The 20,212-nt window shown below is 34.2% G+C and overlaps 5 protein-coding genes and 1 long non-coding RNA gene across 6 annotated transcripts; 1 reads left to right on the plus strand and 5 right to left on the minus strand.

The window, feature by feature from the left end:
* Nucleotides 1-2,214: 2,214 nt before the first annotated feature.
* LOC149734359 (sesquipedalian-2-like) lies at nucleotides 2,215-4,900 on the minus strand. The gene is made up of 3 exons (XM_089881659.1): nucleotides 4,686-4,900; nucleotides 4,212-4,400; nucleotides 2,215-3,307 (listed from the first exon to the last, which is right to left on the minus strand). The coding sequence occupies exons 1-3, from the start codon at nucleotides 4,838-4,840 to the stop codon at nucleotides 2,767-2,769; spliced, it is 885 nt and encodes a 294-aa protein (XP_089737785.1). The 5' UTR covers nucleotides 4,841-4,900; the 3' UTR covers nucleotides 2,215-2,766.
* A 2-nt stretch (nucleotides 4,901-4,902) lies between these two features.
* Nucleotides 4,903-6,537, minus strand: LOC149734360 (uncharacterized). Its single transcript, XM_089881663.1, has 2 exons — nucleotides 6,122-6,537; nucleotides 4,903-5,971 (listed from the first exon to the last, which is right to left on the minus strand). Exons 1-2 carry the CDS (start codon nucleotides 6,329-6,331, stop codon nucleotides 5,540-5,542), a joined length of 642 nt encoding a protein of 213 aa, XP_089737789.1. The 5' UTR covers nucleotides 6,332-6,537; the 3' UTR covers nucleotides 4,903-5,539.
* Nucleotides 6,538-6,931: 394 nt separating this feature from the next.
* LOC149734361 (vacuolar protein sorting-associated protein 37B-like) lies at nucleotides 6,932-9,169 on the plus strand. The gene is made up of 4 exons (XM_089881661.1): nucleotides 6,932-7,254; nucleotides 7,540-7,711; nucleotides 8,029-8,111; nucleotides 8,410-9,169. Exons 1-4 carry the CDS (start codon nucleotides 7,084-7,086, stop codon nucleotides 8,740-8,742), a joined length of 759 nt encoding a protein of 252 aa, XP_089737787.1. The 5' UTR covers nucleotides 6,932-7,083; the 3' UTR covers nucleotides 8,743-9,169.
* Nucleotides 9,170-10,299: 1,130 nt separating this feature from the next.
* On the minus strand, nucleotides 10,300-11,382 carry LOC149734363 (uncharacterized). The gene has a single exon (XM_089881662.1). It carries the CDS (start codon nucleotides 11,245-11,247, stop codon nucleotides 10,555-10,557), a length of 693 nt encoding a protein of 230 aa, XP_089737788.1. The 5' UTR covers nucleotides 11,248-11,382; the 3' UTR covers nucleotides 10,300-10,554.
* LOC149734362 (uncharacterized) lies at nucleotides 10,300-16,788 on the minus strand. The gene is made up of 7 exons (XM_089881658.1): nucleotides 16,039-16,788; nucleotides 15,633-15,784; nucleotides 15,052-15,204; nucleotides 14,762-14,849; nucleotides 14,380-14,514; nucleotides 13,065-13,221; nucleotides 10,300-12,768 (listed from the first exon to the last, which is right to left on the minus strand). Exons 1-7 carry the CDS (start codon nucleotides 16,128-16,130, stop codon nucleotides 12,253-12,255), a joined length of 1,293 nt encoding a protein of 430 aa, XP_089737784.1. The 5' UTR covers nucleotides 16,131-16,788; the 3' UTR covers nucleotides 10,300-12,252.
* Nucleotides 16,789-18,266: 1,478 nt separating this feature from the next.
* LOC149734364 (uncharacterized) lies at nucleotides 18,267-19,661 on the minus strand. Its single transcript, XR_016385382.1, has 2 exons — nucleotides 18,710-19,661; nucleotides 18,267-18,450 (listed from the first exon to the last, which is right to left on the minus strand). It is a non-coding gene; the product is annotated as an uncharacterized LOC149734364 (long non-coding RNA).
* Between the last annotated feature and the right edge of the window lie 551 nt (nucleotides 19,662-20,212).

Consider the following 20,212-nt stretch of genomic DNA (forward strand, 5'->3'; position numbering starts at 1 on the left):
TTGGGAAATACGGGATATTATATGCTAAACGGTATTCATCTTACCCCCAGTATTACAAGTCTAATACACCTGTAAGGCTAAATTTATTTTGCCTACCGATGTTTTAACGATCGATACCTCTGTGTTATCGCTACAGCATTGACGTTCGACTTAAACTCGATTACGAAACTGAAGATTTAACCTTGTAGTGATGAAACACTCCCTATGGTGACGTCATTAAACAAATACGCTTTCGTCGCGTTTTCGTCTATTTACCTACCGAGAGAGGAACTACCTTAATCTTTGTCTGTGACATGAAATTATGAAACATATTACAATCTGCTTTGGTTCTTTTAACAGCTGGCAGGTTTTAATTAAACTTAAGACGAAATATAAATCTGTCAGTGAACAAACACGGTGAAATAAGAGCCAATATTTAAACTATACACTAAAATAGCAGTGTACTTTATAAGTATATGGTATACAACACTAACTGATTATTTCCGCTGGTAAATTACTACACACTGCAGTTTATTACGAAATAATGATAATTCAAAGATTATCTCAATAGAAATTATGACGTAACTATCCATTGTTCAATTACTGCCTCAACAATCAGTCGACCCCCAAAGGAATTTTCGTGTTTTAGAGCGAACAGAAACGAAAGTGTTTATTTTAAAGGGGAATTGATACCGTTGACTTATTTGTCATGATTTTACGCTGATTTTAATCGGATTTAAGACAGTCAATGCCTAAAAAAGGTCGAACTGTTTTAATTCTCCATTATAATTTGCGCCTATGCATTCTATATGATTAATTTAAATTGACGTATTCTTTGTTACAGTATAACTCAGGAAAATAGGAAAAAAACTCAAATCATATTTTAAACGCAAATCCACGTAAACTTATTCTTGGTTCTATAGAGTTCCAGAATCTAGACATACATTAACCCTTGCACCCTTGGGCGTGTTTTGCTTAGTCTGGTGACTCGTCTGGTCATATGTGTTATGGTTGTTGTTACCAAACAGAATATCTGCATATTCAAACACAATGTTTATTAATGCAAATATCAACAACGGGGGATTGAGAAACCAAACGTAGCTTCATGATTATAAATATTTAGATATATAGTACGGTGGGGGGAGATGGGATATACCTTTTTATTCTGTTTTCTCGTCCCATTTGGTAGTAAACGAAGAACATTCAAAGAAATATAAAATCGTATCCTCGCGACTTCCATATAGACCGTTGTTAATTGTTTAAAACACGATCAGGATATTTGGATATTATGTGCTTAAGGTGTTCCGTTTTCCCCTATCCTAACTATATAACGATGTCGTTACCACACGCGGACAAACAAGCGTCTTTCAAATATTTGAATCGAAGGAATAGTATTTGCGATATTATGACGCACTGTATCCATCTTACTCCACAGTATATGTTACATATTGTTAGCACGTAATATTCGATATTTCTTAACGTAAATTTAACAATTAAAAGCGCTCTTTTAAACTCGCGAGGATGCAGGTAAATAATTCTGTAACATTCTTTGTTTACTACAAAATTGGACGATAAAAGAAAACGAAACTTTGGACCATCTTACCCCAACTTCATATAACTTATTGTGCATCTTAAAATAACGACTGTTCTGACACTTTGTTTAAAAAAATAGAAACTTTTTCACCCCACGCTGCGGGCAACGATATTCGTTATAACAACGTCTAACACTTTAGAACAATAACAAAAAAAAACATATAAAACTAACATTAAGAAAACCTGACCTAGTAGGGACTTCTAAACTTAAATAGCAAAAGCTACAACTTTGAATAAGTAATCTTTTATCCTGCAGGATTTTTACTTCATCAAAAACTTTTATTGTGTAATCTACGCTGACATTGTTATTACCGTGCAAAGCAAACACGTTTAATCATTTACAAGCCCAATACCGATGTTATACAACAAATATGCCCTTCAACACCTTGGGTTTAATGCAACGCATAATTTCGACCAAACTACTACGTTATAAACATATGAAGCGTGCAGAATTCGACCACCATTGTTGTTGTATTGGCACGCATACAAAATATCACCTAAGGCTAGATTTATCTGCCAAATGCTGCAATAAAAGTCGCAGGATAAGCAAGTAATTCGTAAACTTCAGCTGCATTTGTTTTGTTGTTAATCCAATTCAAATACCGATACTTGTTTCCTATTGGCTGAGTCACAGCAATTCAATCGCTAATTGGTTGATATTTAATGAGTCATAATTTGCACTTGGAAAAAGGTCAATGCTTATGCGAAATAAACTAAGTATAATGTAACAATACGAATACTTCATTCACATTTAATAAAAATCGACACATTTTTTCCACGTTCAACCCATCGCGCACCTTTAGCGTCGTCTAGCGGCCATAGAAAATAGTTTGAAGAACTGTTTTTTAAACTTAAAATCTCACGGATACAACAGGTATTACAGAAATATACGATTCATTCTTGTAAACAGCGTCAACACTATATAATGTGTAAGGTAAAAACAACCAGTGAATGAGTTCGGACTGTTGAATTTGCCTAACTTTTTCTTAAATTTAGCTAAATGCAACATAACTAAAAATAAACATGTTTCTACCAACAAACACATCGCAATATTTTGAAGGACAAAAAACTAGTCACAAATGACCCAACCTGCATTATTTGCACGCAACCTGTATGTGACATCACAATAAACATGGTAGCAAAATAATAGGTAGTTTGTAAATTGCACATAAAATGTTCTGTATAAGAAACAGATCACTCAATAATTTCAATAAAATCAATAATTTCTTGTCTATATTGCTGATGTTTCTCTAAAAACGTGAAGACTTTCCCTGTGTGATAACTTGTGGGTTGAGGAAATGGTGTTTCTATGTTTGAAACATTAGTTTTTGCCATGGATTTCCCATTTTTCTTCCGCCCCACTCTTGGACTCAATTTAATGGTTCGTTTTCCTCGTTTAGGGGAAGTCCCTCTCTTACTACCCTCAACAGACAAATAGTTTGTTTTAAGAAAATCGTCCGATGAGGCAGATCGAGTTAGTTTTGGAGACCGCTCATTTTTCATCGATAATTCGTCAAAATTCATTAAGTCGTTCTCAGAGTCTGCCAAGTTGGCGAGTGAGTTCGACTTTGGGCTTATCTGGAAGTGATTTTCATCTAATTCCAAACCTGAGGATAAAGAAGCCGTACCATGTGACCTGCTGCTGATGAGACTTCTCCTCGTCTCTCCTAGTTGACAATCCGAGGTGTACGAACCAACTTCTTTTTCCAAACCTTCAACAAGGATTTCCAAATATCTACAAAGTGATTAAACATTTGACTGTGTGTAACAAAGCGGTTGTATATTTGCTCGTACCTACAAGTGATAGTATAAACAATGGAAAATTAATATTTGCAAGTACCCACACAAAACCCACTGAGCATTTAGCAAATAACGGAAAATTGCAAAGAATCCAGGAACTTATGAAACCGAAACCAATACTCTTTGCTAGATTATATTGAAAACACTTTATCTATCGACAACTATAACCTAGCACAGTTGGTTGCCTGGTCCTGAGGTTTAGTATTAGTATTATCAATGAACAATCCACAAACTTTTAAGCTAACTCTGTAATCACAATATACAACTAACTGTGACACATCATAACTAACTGTGACACATGACAAACCAATCACCAACTAGCCATTGACGAAAAATTACTGCAAAGAAGTATTTACACATGATAACCTGTAATGCATGAACGCCTAACCAACAAATATGAAACTAAAAAGTACACAAATCAACAACCCAAAGATTTCAAAATAAAACCAATATAGATATTATTGAACAAGTTTTATTTTAAACTAGAAAGGCCTGGCTCACAACACATTTATCTTTTTATGTAACCTAAACAAATGCTTCAGATAATTTACTAATTAAATTATAAGCACAGTATTTTTTTCCTTTGTTGACAACCTATTGTTAAACTGACTCATAGTTTCAGTTTAGCTGCTATGTGCTGTACCGGATTTTAATTGATTGTTACATGTAATGAAAAACTTATATCGCCAGAAAACACATTATATATATTATTACGATAAATTATGACAAAATTTTCGCTAAGTGAGGGAAAATAAAAATGTGGCATAAATCTAAACTAAAACAAACATTAACAAAGTGAGTGCAAGAAAGTGTGAAAAACACAAGGTAATACTACATACCTGTAACTTGAGTTAGACAAAGCTTTGATCCATCCCAAGCAATCTTCATCATTGGATGCGGTGAGTTTGTAAACTCGTGATTCCTCCCCACTGAAGTGGATGGAGAAAGTATACGGGGAGTCCCCTCCTTCAGCGAGCTGTACCGAGGACTCTTCGAGCACGATGGCTCCGATCGGATCGCGGTCGAATCTGGGGTTGAAATATTATAATAGTTTGATACTACATTTACATAGGCCTGGAATATTTATATTTGCAAGGAGTTCCTTCAGCGCCTATGGTTGGGCACACAGTCCTGTGAAATAAAATCCAACTTTGACCCAAACTTCATTCTGATGTAGCACCTCGCATTAAAACCTTAACTATATATATGATATGTGACCTATGTTAAACATCAGTATTAAAACAACTAACTTTTTACCGAATAAAAAACTAAAACAGCTGTATAGGCTTAAAAAAAAACAATTAGTACCTCACCTTTTATCGAAATAGAAGAGAAGGTTTCCGCGTAAAACACACCATCGTTTCTGGTAACTTGTGTTTAATTCTCCTTTCTTCCAAAGCCAACCTTCCTTGTCCGGTAGATCATTACATGAAGCGTAGAACGACAACAATCGTTCATTTATTTTCATCTTTTTCTTCTTTAAGTGAAATTTATCCACACATTTCTTACATACAGCCTATCAGGTCCAACTCTAAAAGATCAAAATTAATAATAAGTGCACACAACAGGAACTTTGTATCAAAAAACTTTGTAAAGGTTTCTATACTAAACAGACATGGCATATACCACATTGCATAAGGTTAGCTGAAATTGGGCCTGATTGTGTCTGTTACAGCATATATAACAATAGTTTGGAGCAAGTTACAGTAAAGTGTAAGAGGAGAATGAGCATATTTATATCTACTTGAACTTTTTTTACAAGTTTGGATTCTATTAAATAGAGTGATGAAAATACAATATAGTATAAAAAATAAAAAGCTTATTATAATCATTTATTTAAAAGTATATATATCAATTTACAACAATTCTTGCATTGTGAAGAATGAGTAGTTTAGCACAATAGTAAAACTATATGTTTAAAAAATAGAAGACTAACATAAACAAACATATTTAATGATTGAGCTTCATTTGGGTGGGGCTTCAAGAGGTGTAACAAAACATGGGGTGACATCATTTGTTTTAGCACCCCAGTTTCTCAAAATAGCTTTGAACCTTATGTTTAAACAGACAACAATCTTGATAAATTTAAACTGAATTATGGGAGCCAGAAATAATATGGGGTGTAATCTCTTAAGTGACATTGAACTAACCCCACTGTATAAAGGTATTACTGGGGCCTGATAGCATTGGCAAGTTTCCTCAATGCATGCTTGACAGTGATAGTAACTCTTCCATTGAACCTATTATCTTCTTCCATTGTTCCATATGCTTGTAATTCTCCTGGAACAATTTCAGTCTCTGGCGTACGCAGGTGCTCCTCTGGTATAACCACTATAAGGCTTCTGTGTGGTCTTGTTGTTATACAATCATGGTGGGCAACATTTTTCGCGTGATTCATGTAACCTATATCACCACCAGGGGAAGCAATCCAAAATATCAACATGCAGTCCTTGATAAAAGCTAAACTCTTTTCCGGTAGTGGTTCACCATTTGGATAAAGCCAGTACTCATAAATACATGAACGGTAACCGAGAAGCACAACTTTATTGTGAACGCGCCGAGCTACTTCTTCATTATTGCTGAAAATCCCAACATGATACTAAAATGAATGAAAAAAAAACTTATTTAAACAGCAAAACGTTTCAAAAGACAAACTTTTGGTATTACAATCCACAGTAATTTCTAGTTAAAATACAATAAGCGTTCTAAACCATTTGCTGGACATACGGTTAAACAAAGAACAAAATACCTGGTATGGAGCTGGCACTTGCCACTGTCGTACATTTCCCAACCCTTGACCAACGGAATTATTACCCTCATGAACAACGTTACTCATACCATGTTCTACAGGTACATGAGCTGCTTCTTCATAAACTACGACTGAATCATTATCGCCTTCCGGTCGTTCGTTGCTTGTGCTGATCGATGCGCTCATAGTATTTCGGTTTGCGTTTGCCATAGACGTGTTTACGCAAATTTACAAAAGTCTTCAATATCTGTAAGATACTTTTGCACAAAAAGGCGCAAGTTTTAAACCAGTCTTATATTCCTACGTCCCACAAACGAAAAATTACAGCTAGTAGTTTACCTTGTCGATAAAACCATAGATATCATACGGATAAAACCTGATCGAATTTTTTTAGCCGATTTACGCCGGAGATTTTTCACTGATCTCCCGGGATCTACTACTTTTTTTTCTGGCAGAGCAGATTTTTACTTCTCGAGATATTTTCTCCTCCCCGGTTTTGACCAAAGTTACAAATGTCATTCCATATGGTAAGTTGCTCACATTTTTGCAAAGGTAGCTTCAAAACAAACATTTTATTTACGATTTTGATATGGTTTTGTGCAATTCAATCCTGACACAAGAGTCGAATTGAACTTTCAATTTCATAAAACTTTTGTAGTATAAAAATTAAAAAACAACATTTGCATAAATTACTGGTATTCCCAGAAAAATTATAAAAGCATAGTTATTAGTTCTCTATGCTCTGATTAAAACCACTCGCTGGTTTTAATCTCTTTGGTAGAACCATAATGGTAGAACAATATATACGATACGGCAACACTGTACGTTTTTATCACATGATAATCGGAATTCTTCGGAGATATTCGGATTTATCCTGAGCCCCTGTTCAATTTTATAACCAAAAAGTTGTAAACACTTGTACGAGTTTTACATTTGCCTCGAATACGAGAATATCATTTGCAATGTCACAATGGAGCTACAACCAATACAGCCACCATGGTAATCGTCCTGCACCAAATCCAAAAGATGAAGACGACTTTTCTGAACTCCTGGAAGATGCATCTAAAGACGAACTGCAAATGCTGATTGACAATGAAGATAAAATACTAGAAATAGTAATGGACGATAAAAAGGTATGGCTACTACGATATACGGCTCTGTTTGTCTATGTTCTGTATATAAAGCACAGAAATTAATCCAATTTGTTACGATTTTGTGTAGTCTTGTTTATTTTAACAACTTTATAGTAAATGCAATAAAACAACATAATAATCAAGTATGTCACAAAATATCAATTGTATATCTTCAAAAACAATGTCTAATATAGTAATATATATCTTTCATTGTAATAGATAATCTACATACTTGCCTACTTGTATACCTATTGTTTGTACAACTCCTAATATAATTACTTCCAGGTTAAAGACATGAAGATGGATAATGTAATGCAGCAAGCATCAAACAGGAGTATTGCAGATGATAATATCAGTAAAGAACCTCATCTTACCCAGCTGAGAGATGCTTTGGCAGAAAAATATGAGACATTGAAACAACTGAATGATACTTTCTTACTAAACCAAGCAAAATTAGGTAACTTAATCACCCTTTGTTTGTCAAATATATAGCTCTGCATTAGGAGTTAAAACTATAAAATAAGCTGTTCCACCCTGAGTATGGGCCAAATGCTTTGATTGGAGCATTTATATCATAACCAAAAGATATTGGGTTCGAAGTTTAATGTTGCCACCATTGTAAGCATTTGTGATTTTTTGCAAGATACCTAATGGTCATTGCTCTATCCCAGTAATCACTGCATATTTTCTTCAATACAGAAATACATTATATGTACATTAATATATAATACATTTTTGCTTTACCACAAAATTTATGCTTTTAATGTAAACCAGAATCACTTCAAAAAGACACAAACCTGGAAACAACTCTTGCTGTCCTTCAAACAACATGTGCACAAACTGAGGAAGAATCAGAGGTAGGCCTGTGTTATATATTTATTATTTTCCATATATTCCATATATAAATGTAATACCTGTTTTCTATTATTGTGTTAATGTTTTATCAAATTAAAGTGTATTGAATTCATGAAAAAAATTTTTTTTTGTACAAATCAGCCACTTCCAAATTATGTCAATTTACAGTGTTTGCTGTTCAGTATTGCCCTGTTATATCTTTTACTCTTTTTAACATCAAAAGTGGGCCATATAGAGAATGGATCTGGTGTCAATTTTACCCCATATTTCACTTAAACCATGTAACTGTTTTTTTTGTAGGAACTAGCAGAAGCATTTTTCGCTGGAAATCTTTCAATCGGAGAATTCCTTACTCAGTTTAAAGCTAAACGAATGTTGGCTCACAACCGACACATTAAAACTGATAAAATGAAAGAATTAGTCTTGGAAGTACAAAGACAAACCTCCACGCCAGCAGTGCCACCAAGGAACCAGCCAACCAACCAAACTCCAGCTTATCCCGGCTCTTCAAGGAGTGCCTCCCACCACACCCCATATTCTAGTGGGTATGGAGTACCACAACAGGGGAAGTATCCGGGAACCAGTTTCAACCAACCAACAGGACAACAGTACCCAGGATTTAATTGGAAGTGAAATAAAGATTTTAGAAATATGGAATCTTTCTCTTGAGTAATAGTTCCAGTTCCCACTGAATTGGTTGAATTATTGAGAGAAAATTATTAAGATGTCAACAAAAGTGAAAACCAAACAATTCAAACTCTTAACGCTGGTGATGAAATATGTTATTTCAAAAATTCCAAAGAAATATTTCAACTCGTTACATGAAAGATCATAGCAACTTGTTGTTGTAGAATTCTGGTAGAAAAAATTAGGAAAATTAACATTTTGTCTGCCTTTTATATGTAACAATGGAATTTAGTGATGTTATAGTAAGGTTTACGACAGCACAATTAAGCTTCTCTATTCTTATTTCTTGTCTTTATGTGCTCTTGAATTATATTTGTTATTGTACTACACTTACTATGACCACCATACACTTCCATTAAAAATCAATTCCTTGCTTGCTTTGCTGTTTGGATAAGGTGGCTTAGAGTTTAAACAGGTCCATAATTACAATGTAACAAGATAGTTTTAAAATTTACTGTTACAATTTTGCAAAAGTAAAACCACACACAAGTTTGTGTGCTGGATAAAAATGCTGCGGTGTTAGCACACTACGTACTCACTGCCTACCATACATGTAACATCTCAAAGAAATAAAGGAACAAAACAATTCGGGAATAAAATGAAAAACAAGACAACAGTTTAATAGCCCAATGCAAAACTTTGTGTTTTTATTGATGCCACAAAACCAATGTTATTCAAAAACCGATGAACTAAGCAAAGACCCGCAACTATTACCTTATAATAATTTTTAAGATCACCACAACTTATTTAAACAGTAGAGGTTATTAAAATTTTTTCATAAACCTTTTTGTATTGTTACTTTGAAACGGGATACAAAATTTCAACTCTTATGTATAACATAAATCCTAAGTTAAAATTAAATCTTATAAAGGATCAACTAAACCTCAGCAATGCAGGACAAAATATTGTGAAAAGAAATGAGAATAAAACTACAGACAAACTAAGTTAAGTCATCATAAGCTTTAAAAAAACAACGCAAACATCTTAAGCTCGGACATATTATTTCTGGTAGAGATACTTCAACCATTTAACATTAAACAGCATACTTTACTTATTAGAGGACCTATATTAGTCCGGCGTAGTGGTTAGCGCGCCTGCCTGTAACCATTAGGTAATGGGTTCAAGGCTTGTCGCTGCTACCATAGTGGGCGTATGTGTCCTTGGGCAAGACACTTAACGGCAATTGCTCCAACCCAGTGGCCACTAATCGGTTGTCCAAATTATCAGCCATACATAAAAAAAATGAAAAAAAAACAAAAAAATAATCACCCACAAAGTAACATACATGGTAACTCGTAAGCTGGCATGAGGTGTTAAACCCGTGTGATAACGACTGTCGTTTTCCGGCCACGCGAGGATAAAGTAAGTTACATTCATTCACATTCATTTACAGAAAATATTTAGAACTAAATTTAAAAACAGACATATTTAATTCCAGAATAAAATCAAACACGAAATACCAACAGGAACTAAATGGCTGGGCAATAAATAACATGCTCTCTATTCATTTTAATTTGCTTTTATTTACAGCACAAATGCACACTCAAGCCTTTGTTTGGTAAAACCTCTGCTAAAGTTTTAAAATCAACATGCAATAGAAGTTAAAAGCGCATCCTATCATGGGCTTATTATTTGTTTGAATGATACATAGAACCCCTGTATTACCATTTCCCTAAATAAATTATATATTTTAAATATATAAATACAAGCTTTACAATTTTACTAAAAAACAAGAAAAAAACAAATAAAAGACAACTATTACATCACAATACAGCCATCCTTGCTTTTTTCTCTTTCTTTTTCAATCCTTCTTCTTTCTTTATGTTCATGAAAATCAACTTTCATTTGGTTTTGATAATATGAGTTGCACCAGGTACCAGGAGTACCGCCGTAGTTTTGAATAATCTTGTCCACCCCTGTTGAAACTAAACTGTAATCAATATTATAGTTATGAAAATCCTTGTATTTTGACGGAGTTCTTTCCGCATGCTTAGTAGGGGTGGGTGTTGGGTTTGTTCGTACATGATTCGACTGAAACCAAGGCCTTATATCGCCAGCGTTTTGATTCGGTTTCCGGATGAAAGAGCTTCTTTCAGATCTGTTAAACTTCTTTTTATCTTCTATTAAAGCTTGATACGCGTTTGAAAGTTCGGTGAATCTTTCTTCTGATCCGACGCTCTTGTTGTGATCAGGGTGAACTTGAAGACTTTTCCGGTAAAATGCTTGCTTGATTTTTGCTTCAGAAGCCGTCACTGATACCCCAAGCAAGTCACAATATTGTTTGATTAAAATTGGAGTTAGAGGCCCGATACTTTTATTTGATGCATGTCTTGCTGAATATTGTGTATGACCTTTACCATATTGAAGACGTTGCATCAATGGCCCGTACACACGAGCACACGCTTCAAGACGAGACATCACAAACTTTGAACTTAAAATCAGTTTAAACATAAAACACCATTTTTCTAAATTATAGAGGGGTTACATCAGTAAGGTAATTATCAAACATGGGTAAATTACAACTAAGTAAACTAAGTAATACACCAGTAACAGCAACTTTATAATAGCCCTGACATAACATCAACAATCTGATCAGTTAAACGTGTTTGTAATACACATAGTCAAGTGACTATTTGTGTATACAGGATACAGCAGTCATATAAATAAATTTATTGGCACATATTTGGCATTAATATAACCTTATACTAATTTTCCACGTACTTTTATCCTACATATTACCCTAATACAAAGCGTACGCACGTAGAATACTCATGAAATATACGATTACATTCACCTTGTTTATGGAATTCGAGCACGGAACATTTGTCGATTTTCTGCCGGGTTAACTTACTTCTTTTCCCGCGGGTGTGACTTTGCCTTCTCAAGGTGACATTTTTCGTCCCCTATTTTTAATCAGTGATCTTAAAATTATTTTGCAGCTGTTTACCTTTCTACTTATTTAGCACGAATTTAGCATGTGGCAATTCTAAAAATCTACAAAAGCAAACACTATCTTACAAACGCCTAGACACACCATGCAAGCGCTTTGCCAAAAAAACAACAGACCAATGTACGAAATCAAGGCACATTTTTTAATTACAAAGTCGGTGAGCTTAATAATAAAAACAGTAAGCGGCACTATAAAAAAACGCATATTAACAGAAAATATATGCTTTGACAGAAGTGTTATAAGCCTACAATAAATAAATGACGTAATAGATTTACGGAACTGTAAAAAATTGCATATAACAGCACGATTATAAACACACAATGAATATCAAACATTTCTAATATGTTTAGCACCAACTACATCATAATTGTTAAAATAAAAAAATAAAAACACAATATTAAATCAAAGATATTACCACATATACATTTGATTGTCGAGTTGGTTTTAACGCTGTGCAAAAAGGTTAAGTTGTTTCAAGGACGGAATCAGCATATTTTATAGCTTTTTTACACTTTTATTAATTCTGCTTCTTTCTTCTTTTCTTTCTCACCTTCAAACAATTCCACATTTTCTTCTTGTCGGACCCTTTCTCTTCGTTGCTTAGTAGCTTTTTTTACAACAAAAATTACTGCACTTAAAAAGGCTACAAGGACTAAAATAAGAATAATAATAATAACTACTTCCACATGTGATACTTCATAACTATTTTCAATTTCCCTTGTCATGAAACCTGTTTCAGAATGACTAAGCGTTGTAAGCTCTGGTTCTGGTTCCTCTGCACGCCGTCGACCTTCTACCTCATGTGGCTTTATGACCTTACACTTAAATGGGGAGAATGAAGATAGTGATGTCATATTGCTACGAGAAGCAAAATCCACTCCAGAGCAGTTTCCAGCAGATATAACTTCACTTTCTGTTAAACTAGAAAAAGACGGGCCAGAATCGCCACAAACAAAATCCACGGAGTTGCCCAAACTTCGAACATAGTCATTTTCGTCTTCATGCAAAACTTGGAGAAACTCCTGGAAAAAATAGGCATTGTAGTTCGATAATGGAGGTTAGTACTACAGTGTTTTCTTGTATGAGAAGACACTAATATTATTCCTTAACAATAAGGTATATAAAAAGTGTTACAACTCAACAGAGAACATAGGGTATGCACACAGAGTAGTAATTGTATAAATGCAAATTATACAAGTACTACTCTGTATTAGATAGTTAATGCAAAAAATGTTGTATTAAATACACCATATGTGTTTAATTTATAGGAATGCCCCCCTGTTATAACATAAAGTATGTACACAAAAGTCGCACATACCCAGTATCTATAAGCTTGGCAGTCGCATCTGAATTGGTTGTTGGAAATATCTACTTCATATATTGGTTGTTCCTTTCCATTCATAGCAATGGTAGCAAACCATTCTGGTTGGGGGGTGTGCAGGTTATTTCCGCTCAACAGAAGTGTTTCTAGTTTACTGGGAATAAAAACAAATATAGGATAAGCTTCGAAGCTTAAAATGTAAGCTGTTGCAATCTTTATAACGATCTTTATAATAATTGTTTTATAATAAAGGTATAATGTGGATATATCAATTCAATACCTATGTGCAAAAACTTCTGTGTTTACTTGTTTTATATTACCAAACATAATAATTATTAATTAGTTCTTGAAAATGAAGGTTAATTATTGAATAAATACAAGTTTCCCCGTAATATGAACATCATTAACAACAGTGGCAGATTAAACATATGACTCAATTGTGTAAACTTTTAGTTCAAACTCCTTTCAGGCGAACTTTATCAACAGACTTGCGATACGTTGTTATGTACAGTGGGGGGTTTCGTAATTAATTATTAACATTGGGGTTTAACAATTCGAGTTACCCGCCCACTTCTCCAACACTTTCATTTTGTTTGTTTACTTTGTTTGTTTTTTTGTGCAATCGCATTGCAGCAATACTTCTGCAAATTATCTTTACTACAGCCATAGGCTCATTTAATAACAAATCTCTTTATACATTGCTTCAGTTTTTAAAACACTTTCCTATAACTACAAGAGGCTACAACATATGCTGCAACTAAATATAAATGCATTGCATACACCAACATATGCTGCAACTAATATAAATGCATTGCATACACCAACATATGCTGCAACTAATATAAATGCATTGCATACACCAACATATGCTGCAACTAAATATAAATGCATTGCATACACCAACATATGCTGCAACTAAATATAAATGCATTGCATACAACAACATATGCTGCAACTAAATATAAATGCATTGCATACACCAACATATGCTGCAACTAAATATAAATGCATTGCATACACCAACATATGCTGCAACTAAATATAAATGCATTGCATACACCAACATATGCTGCAACTAAATATAAATGCATTGCATACACCAACATATGCTGCAACTAAATATAAATGCATTGCATACAACAACATATGCTGCAACTAAATATAAATGCATTGCATACAACAACATATGCTGCAACTAAATATAAATGCATTGCATACACCAACATATGCTGCAACTAAATATAAATGCATTGCATACACCAACATATGCTGCAACTAAATATAAATGCATTGCATACAACATTGTTCTCACCATAGTGTTTTAAACAAACTCCTGCTAAGTTGTGTCAGTTGGTTGTTTCTTAGATCAATACTAGTAAGTTGGTTCATCCCATCGAATGAATTTTTCTTTACCAGTGAAATCACGTTATCGTGTAAAGTTAGGTGTCTGTAACAAAATCCTTGTCTTACACACAAAAAAATTAATTTAGATTAGAATGCAAAAAAACATTTGGTAGAAAACAATTTTCGCTATTAAATTTACACAACAAAGAGAAAATAGGAGCAGCTGGCATATAAGAAAAAATGAAAAGCAAATATTGATCGTCTACAAAATACAAATAGGTAGTACGTATATCCTTTCATGACCAAATATCAACGATGTATATTTCAAACTAACATTCAAATTCACTCACCTTAAAGCACAATCTTTACAATATTGTATTGGGCCAACATGTCTTAATCGATTCCCTGCCAAGTTTAATGACTGCAATCTTGGGATTTCTGATGAAATTATAACAATGTTTATAATTGGTAATTTTTTATAAATGAAATTTTTCATTTTGAATATAAATATAGAATAAAGCTGCAACAATAATAAATTTTTAATCGATTAGTGACATACTTTTGTCCCGTTTTGGGACCCATTAGTTGTGAACTATTATTCCACAATGGCATTCTACATTAAATTAAATGTAAATCTTACTTCCAAATTTGTATTCAACTGTATCAATCCTGTTGTAGGATAAATCCAGTTCTCGCAGATGATTTGCGTTTTCAAAGTTGTCAGCTTCAACTTTGTCAATTCTGTTGTGAGAGAAATCCAACAATTTCACCAAGCTGTATCTCCGAAACAGAACTGACAAATGTAAATGCACTCGGTTATTCATAGAGTATAATATTGTATGTTCTATTCTATTAGAATGTAGGTCTATTACCCCAACACCCAGGGTGCTATCATCTCGACCCCACTGAGGCAGTTTATAGACACTCAATAACAGAGATTCTATTCTATAAGGGTGAGGTCTACAGTGAGGCACACCTGAGACTTGGGATTTAGGTCTATTACCACAACACCCAGGGTGCTACTATCTTGACCCCACTGAGGCAGCATATGGACACTCAATAATAGATAGTCATATACGGATGTTTTGATAATTGTGTTTTCACTCAAAAATATGTGTGGTGGGCAATTCACATGCTATGTAAAATGTATGAAAGAAAAGAAGGCCCATTATTTTAATATTTTTGAAGGAATAAATATTTCATATCAATGCAATTTTCTACCAGGCGTGATGGTTGTTATGCAGCTATCGTTGCCATAAATTGCCAAAGCACTTTCGCATGGCGCTGGACTCCTTATATGGTTAGGATCCGGTATCTCAGTTAGATTCATCTTATCGCGCCATAACGCCATGTCCGTGTATTGCATCAAACAACTGTAATATATTGCAACGCTAAATGGTAATAAGTAATATCTCAATAATAATATATATATATATATATGTACTAAACTAGGATTTTTTTCTCTTTTTTGCATGTTACAGAAATTATGAGACATCCCAAATTTATATAATAACTTTTTATTTGTCTCTTCGATTACGGCAGCAAAGATTTAGAAATATTTTAAACGAAAAGACAGGATATATAATACAAACACAATTAGTCAATTACATAATTAAAAATCTCTTACTGTTCGTATAACTTTTCAGTTTCTTCATGACAAGGTGATGATGTCACAATGCTTATACACAGCACACAATAGATAAGAATATAAGAAAACATATTAATTCTTCAAGGTTAAAATGCAAAATTGCTATTGTGTCTTTTGCAAATTCTCTACTCATCAATACAAATCTGAAATTAAAATCACTTACACTTTATCTGGTGTTTTTTTTTATATTTCATAGACAAAAGCATATATTTGCAAATTATTCTATATAAAAATACCACTCGCCACTATAAACATACTGTTATATTGCTTGATTAAACAATTTGTGCACCCACACTTAATGGTGCTTATCTTATAGTTGCTCTTTTTTTGTGTAATATTTACACAGTTAGATAAACATTGCAATTGTGTACATAACATCTGGCAATAATATTTACTAACGTTGTACATATTTAGCTGACTTGGCCAGTAATGCTGCTCCAAATACGAGTTGCGATTGCAAAAGTTTCATTTTTAAGTTAAACAAATATAACGGTGCAGTTAAAATGCAGTTAAAGTTCAAATAAAGTCGCCTACCTCACTTTTATTTATAAATATACAATAAAACCTTTGTGAAACCTTAACAACTTCTCTATTTCACCATTCCGTTTCAATTGTTCCGCTTCCTTTAGAGTCTACACTCTACACAAAGCCCTTTTTTTGTCCAAAAAAACAAAACCAAACACTCGCTAGTGGGAATTTCCAAGAGTAAAAATAAGCGTCTCAGGCGCAATAACCCATAAAATTTAGTCAACTGTGAAAAAGCATTAGAGTCTAAAACCTGTGGGGCGAAATTTTGTTTTGTCTTTTATTCAACCAGAACCTGGAACCCAATATGATACGCACCACTTGCGCTATATCTTGAGTTAAACAAATAAATAAACCGACATTCGAATAAACGGTTTTGGCGGTACAAATATAAGAGAATATTCAAATATTGTTCTCACCAAAGCCCCCAATTTCGCGCATGATAATCAGGTAAATATGCAGATAACTATACTCTAGCAAACTAATGCTGCAAAATCATACAAAGCATATATGATGGTGGGGAAAATGGGAAACCTTTGCCTTCTATTTTCTCGTCCCATTTGGTAATAAACAAAGAAATTAAAAGAATTATAAAACCGCATCCTCACGAATTTCATAGACCGTTGTTAATTGATTGAAACACGATCAGGATATTTGGATATTTGGTACCCCTAACCGCTAACCTCCCCCAACCCCTCTTCTCCCACCCTATACTATACTAATAAAGGTATATACAATTCTGTCTCTATATTATGCGTAGCTACATATAAAGCTTTTTTTTACTTTCCTATGTATCAAACATCCTTTCAACACATCGCTCAGGTTTCTTTATTACACCGTATCGGGGCAACCTGCAGTAAGTCGATTGCGCATACTAAAACTTAGCTTTTGCCAGTTGGGCTTTCTCGGAGTCAATACCACAGTTACATCCGCCTAACAGTTCCTCTTTCTAACAAAAGAAACGGCTTCAATTACATTGCCTGTATGTATAGACCTTTTACAAGCTGATTTGAATACAATTTATAGCGGGTACGAGTTTACCCTAAAACGCTATAAATATTTAACCAAATTGATCCCACGAATCCTAAAGGTTTCGCTTGAACAGAGAACAATAAAAAAACGCTTGAAAAATAAATACAAAGGTTCTGTCACCACAGGTTCCATTTGCTACCTTTTATTTCTTTATGGGGTTCATATGGCAACACAAAAGTCAAATATTAGTAGAATTGTTTTTTTTCTTTGCGTGGGTAAAATATATTATATAACACTCGCAGGTAAATATTTGGATAACCACACTGAAATTCAAGTATAAGATCCTCACAAGACGAAACACCGTTAGACATTATAACATGCTGTGTGCTTTTTCATTACTTCGAACGCGTTCCCGCTTACCAGGTTATCATGTATCTAACTTCGTGGGGGGTTATGGTGATTATTATTAATAGTTTTAATATGTAGGTGACATTTAGACAATTTAGACCCTTAAAGAACTTCTGGTTTGGAGCAATTGGCGTTAAGTGTCTTCCGCAAGGACACAAACGTCCACAATGGCAGCAGCAACGAGCCTTGAACCACTATCTTCTGGGCCCAGCGGCAGGCGCGCTATCTTACTGTGCCACGGCGCGGACTTCACAATCCATTACTACAAGGATACGAATTTCAGAACACAATAACCACGCATATTCAAATAACAACCGTTCAATCGGTGTGTTTTTTTGTATTGCGAATGGTTATTATACACCATCGAAATCTTCACTCTCAAATATTGATGCAGACTCCTCTATTTCGTCTTGAATTCCATGCTTGACTTTCTTCTGGTTTCACCAAGAGCGCCGTCTCGTACGACTACTAGTACTTATGCCGTATCTATAATAATCGAAAGATTAAGAATTTGAAATTTTCCAATGAGCATGAAGTGAAACAAGACACCCGTGTCATAACTCGACAGTGAGCATGAGGTGTTTCAATAAACCATGTGCGTCATGCTATAATTCGACAGTGGGCATGAGGTTTGGAATGTATAAACACATCCTTGACAATAAATGAGGAATACTGCTGTTTTCGGTTTTACGACATATTTACAATTACAAGTATAACAGGTTGTTAGTAACAACTTGTTACTTACCCTGTTGATTGAGATACTATATTTCTATAAACAAATCTTGGTCTTGCTTGCACCCCGAACAACATGAAGAAACTCAATGTGAAAATTAACATCAGCCTCATAGTAAATGCATATACAACAAACTCCTTGCAGCAATAACAGCTGTGTGAATACTGCTTTAGACTTCAATGCATTTACCGGATGAATAAAAAACGTTTTGCGGATAACGTTAAGTGTGGGTTCTTGGCAGTCTGGGATAGCTTAAGAGATTATAGTAGCATGGGGGATGACGGGACACCTTTAGCACATAATATCCAAATATCCAGATCGTGTTTTAAACAATTAACAACGGTCTATGAGAGTCGCAAGGATACCGTTTTATTATTCTTTGGATGTTCTTTGATTGCTACCAAATGGGATGAGAAAATAGAGTCAAAAGGTGTTCCATCTTCCCCCACTCTACCCTATATAACTTTGTAAGAGAAATGACATTCGTTCATACATGTATTGAAGTAGTGTAGTAGGTAAGTTATATTCCTTTTTGCTACAATAAGTAAGTTCAGTTACAATAACAACACGTCTATAAAACAGGTAGGAAAAGTCACACCTTATCTGTGCAAGTCATAACAAACATATCAAGGCAAGGGACCCAATACCCAAGGTTACCTTACGCGACAACAAAAGGCGTGTGCGATATAGGAGTTACTGGAATCCTATACTACACAGGGAGATTGTATTTACAATAAGATTTGTTTTGTTCTTTTGTGTGGAAAAGGCCTTGTAGACTTAATACGAAGTGGAATTGAAATCTTGTTTTTGTCGAAACAAAAAGAACGAAAAGCAACAATAATCTATATTAAAAAGTAAATTGCAGTTTTAGAAGTTTTTAATTTAGAAGCAGTTTATGAAGTGATTAAAACATGTATGTATTCTATGTTTATTATACTAAATAGAACGATGAAAGTGAATGAAAACAACCGTGTTACTACAACCTACTAAGGTTCATATGCAGCCATTTTTAAAAACTTTAAATGTTCAATCGTTGCGTATATTATTGTGAAAAACATAATCTATAAAACACTGTCTTGTTTAACTACAAACGTAAGTACTTGAAGCAGCAATTGACCCGGTACAAGTACCAGTTGTGGTCTGTTTAACTCAAAGTGAAACCTAAATATCAAAGAGAGTGAAACGTATGCAGAATCCGCAATAGTTACATCAATATATAATGTTAATGCATTGCTATTATACAGATAAATTTGGTCAGGTCTATTGCAAAGGTCATGTGCGCATTTAAATGGTTTATTTATGGTGCAGTGTTAATGTATATGTGCTATAGAGGGTGGGGGAACATGGGACACATTTTCATTATATTTTCTCGTCCCATTCATTAGTAAACATGAAACATTCAAAAAAAATTAAAAACATATTCTTATATGGCTCTTATGGACCGTTGTTAATTATTTAAAACACGATTAGGACATTTGGATAGTATGTGCTAAAGGTGTCCCATCTTCCCCACCC

Source organism: Ciona robusta, chromosome 7 (genome assembly GCF_009617815.1).
Source record: "Ciona robusta chromosome 7, ASM961781v2".
Lineage (NCBI taxonomy): Eukaryota > Metazoa > Chordata > Ascidiacea > Phlebobranchia > Cionidae > Ciona > Ciona robusta.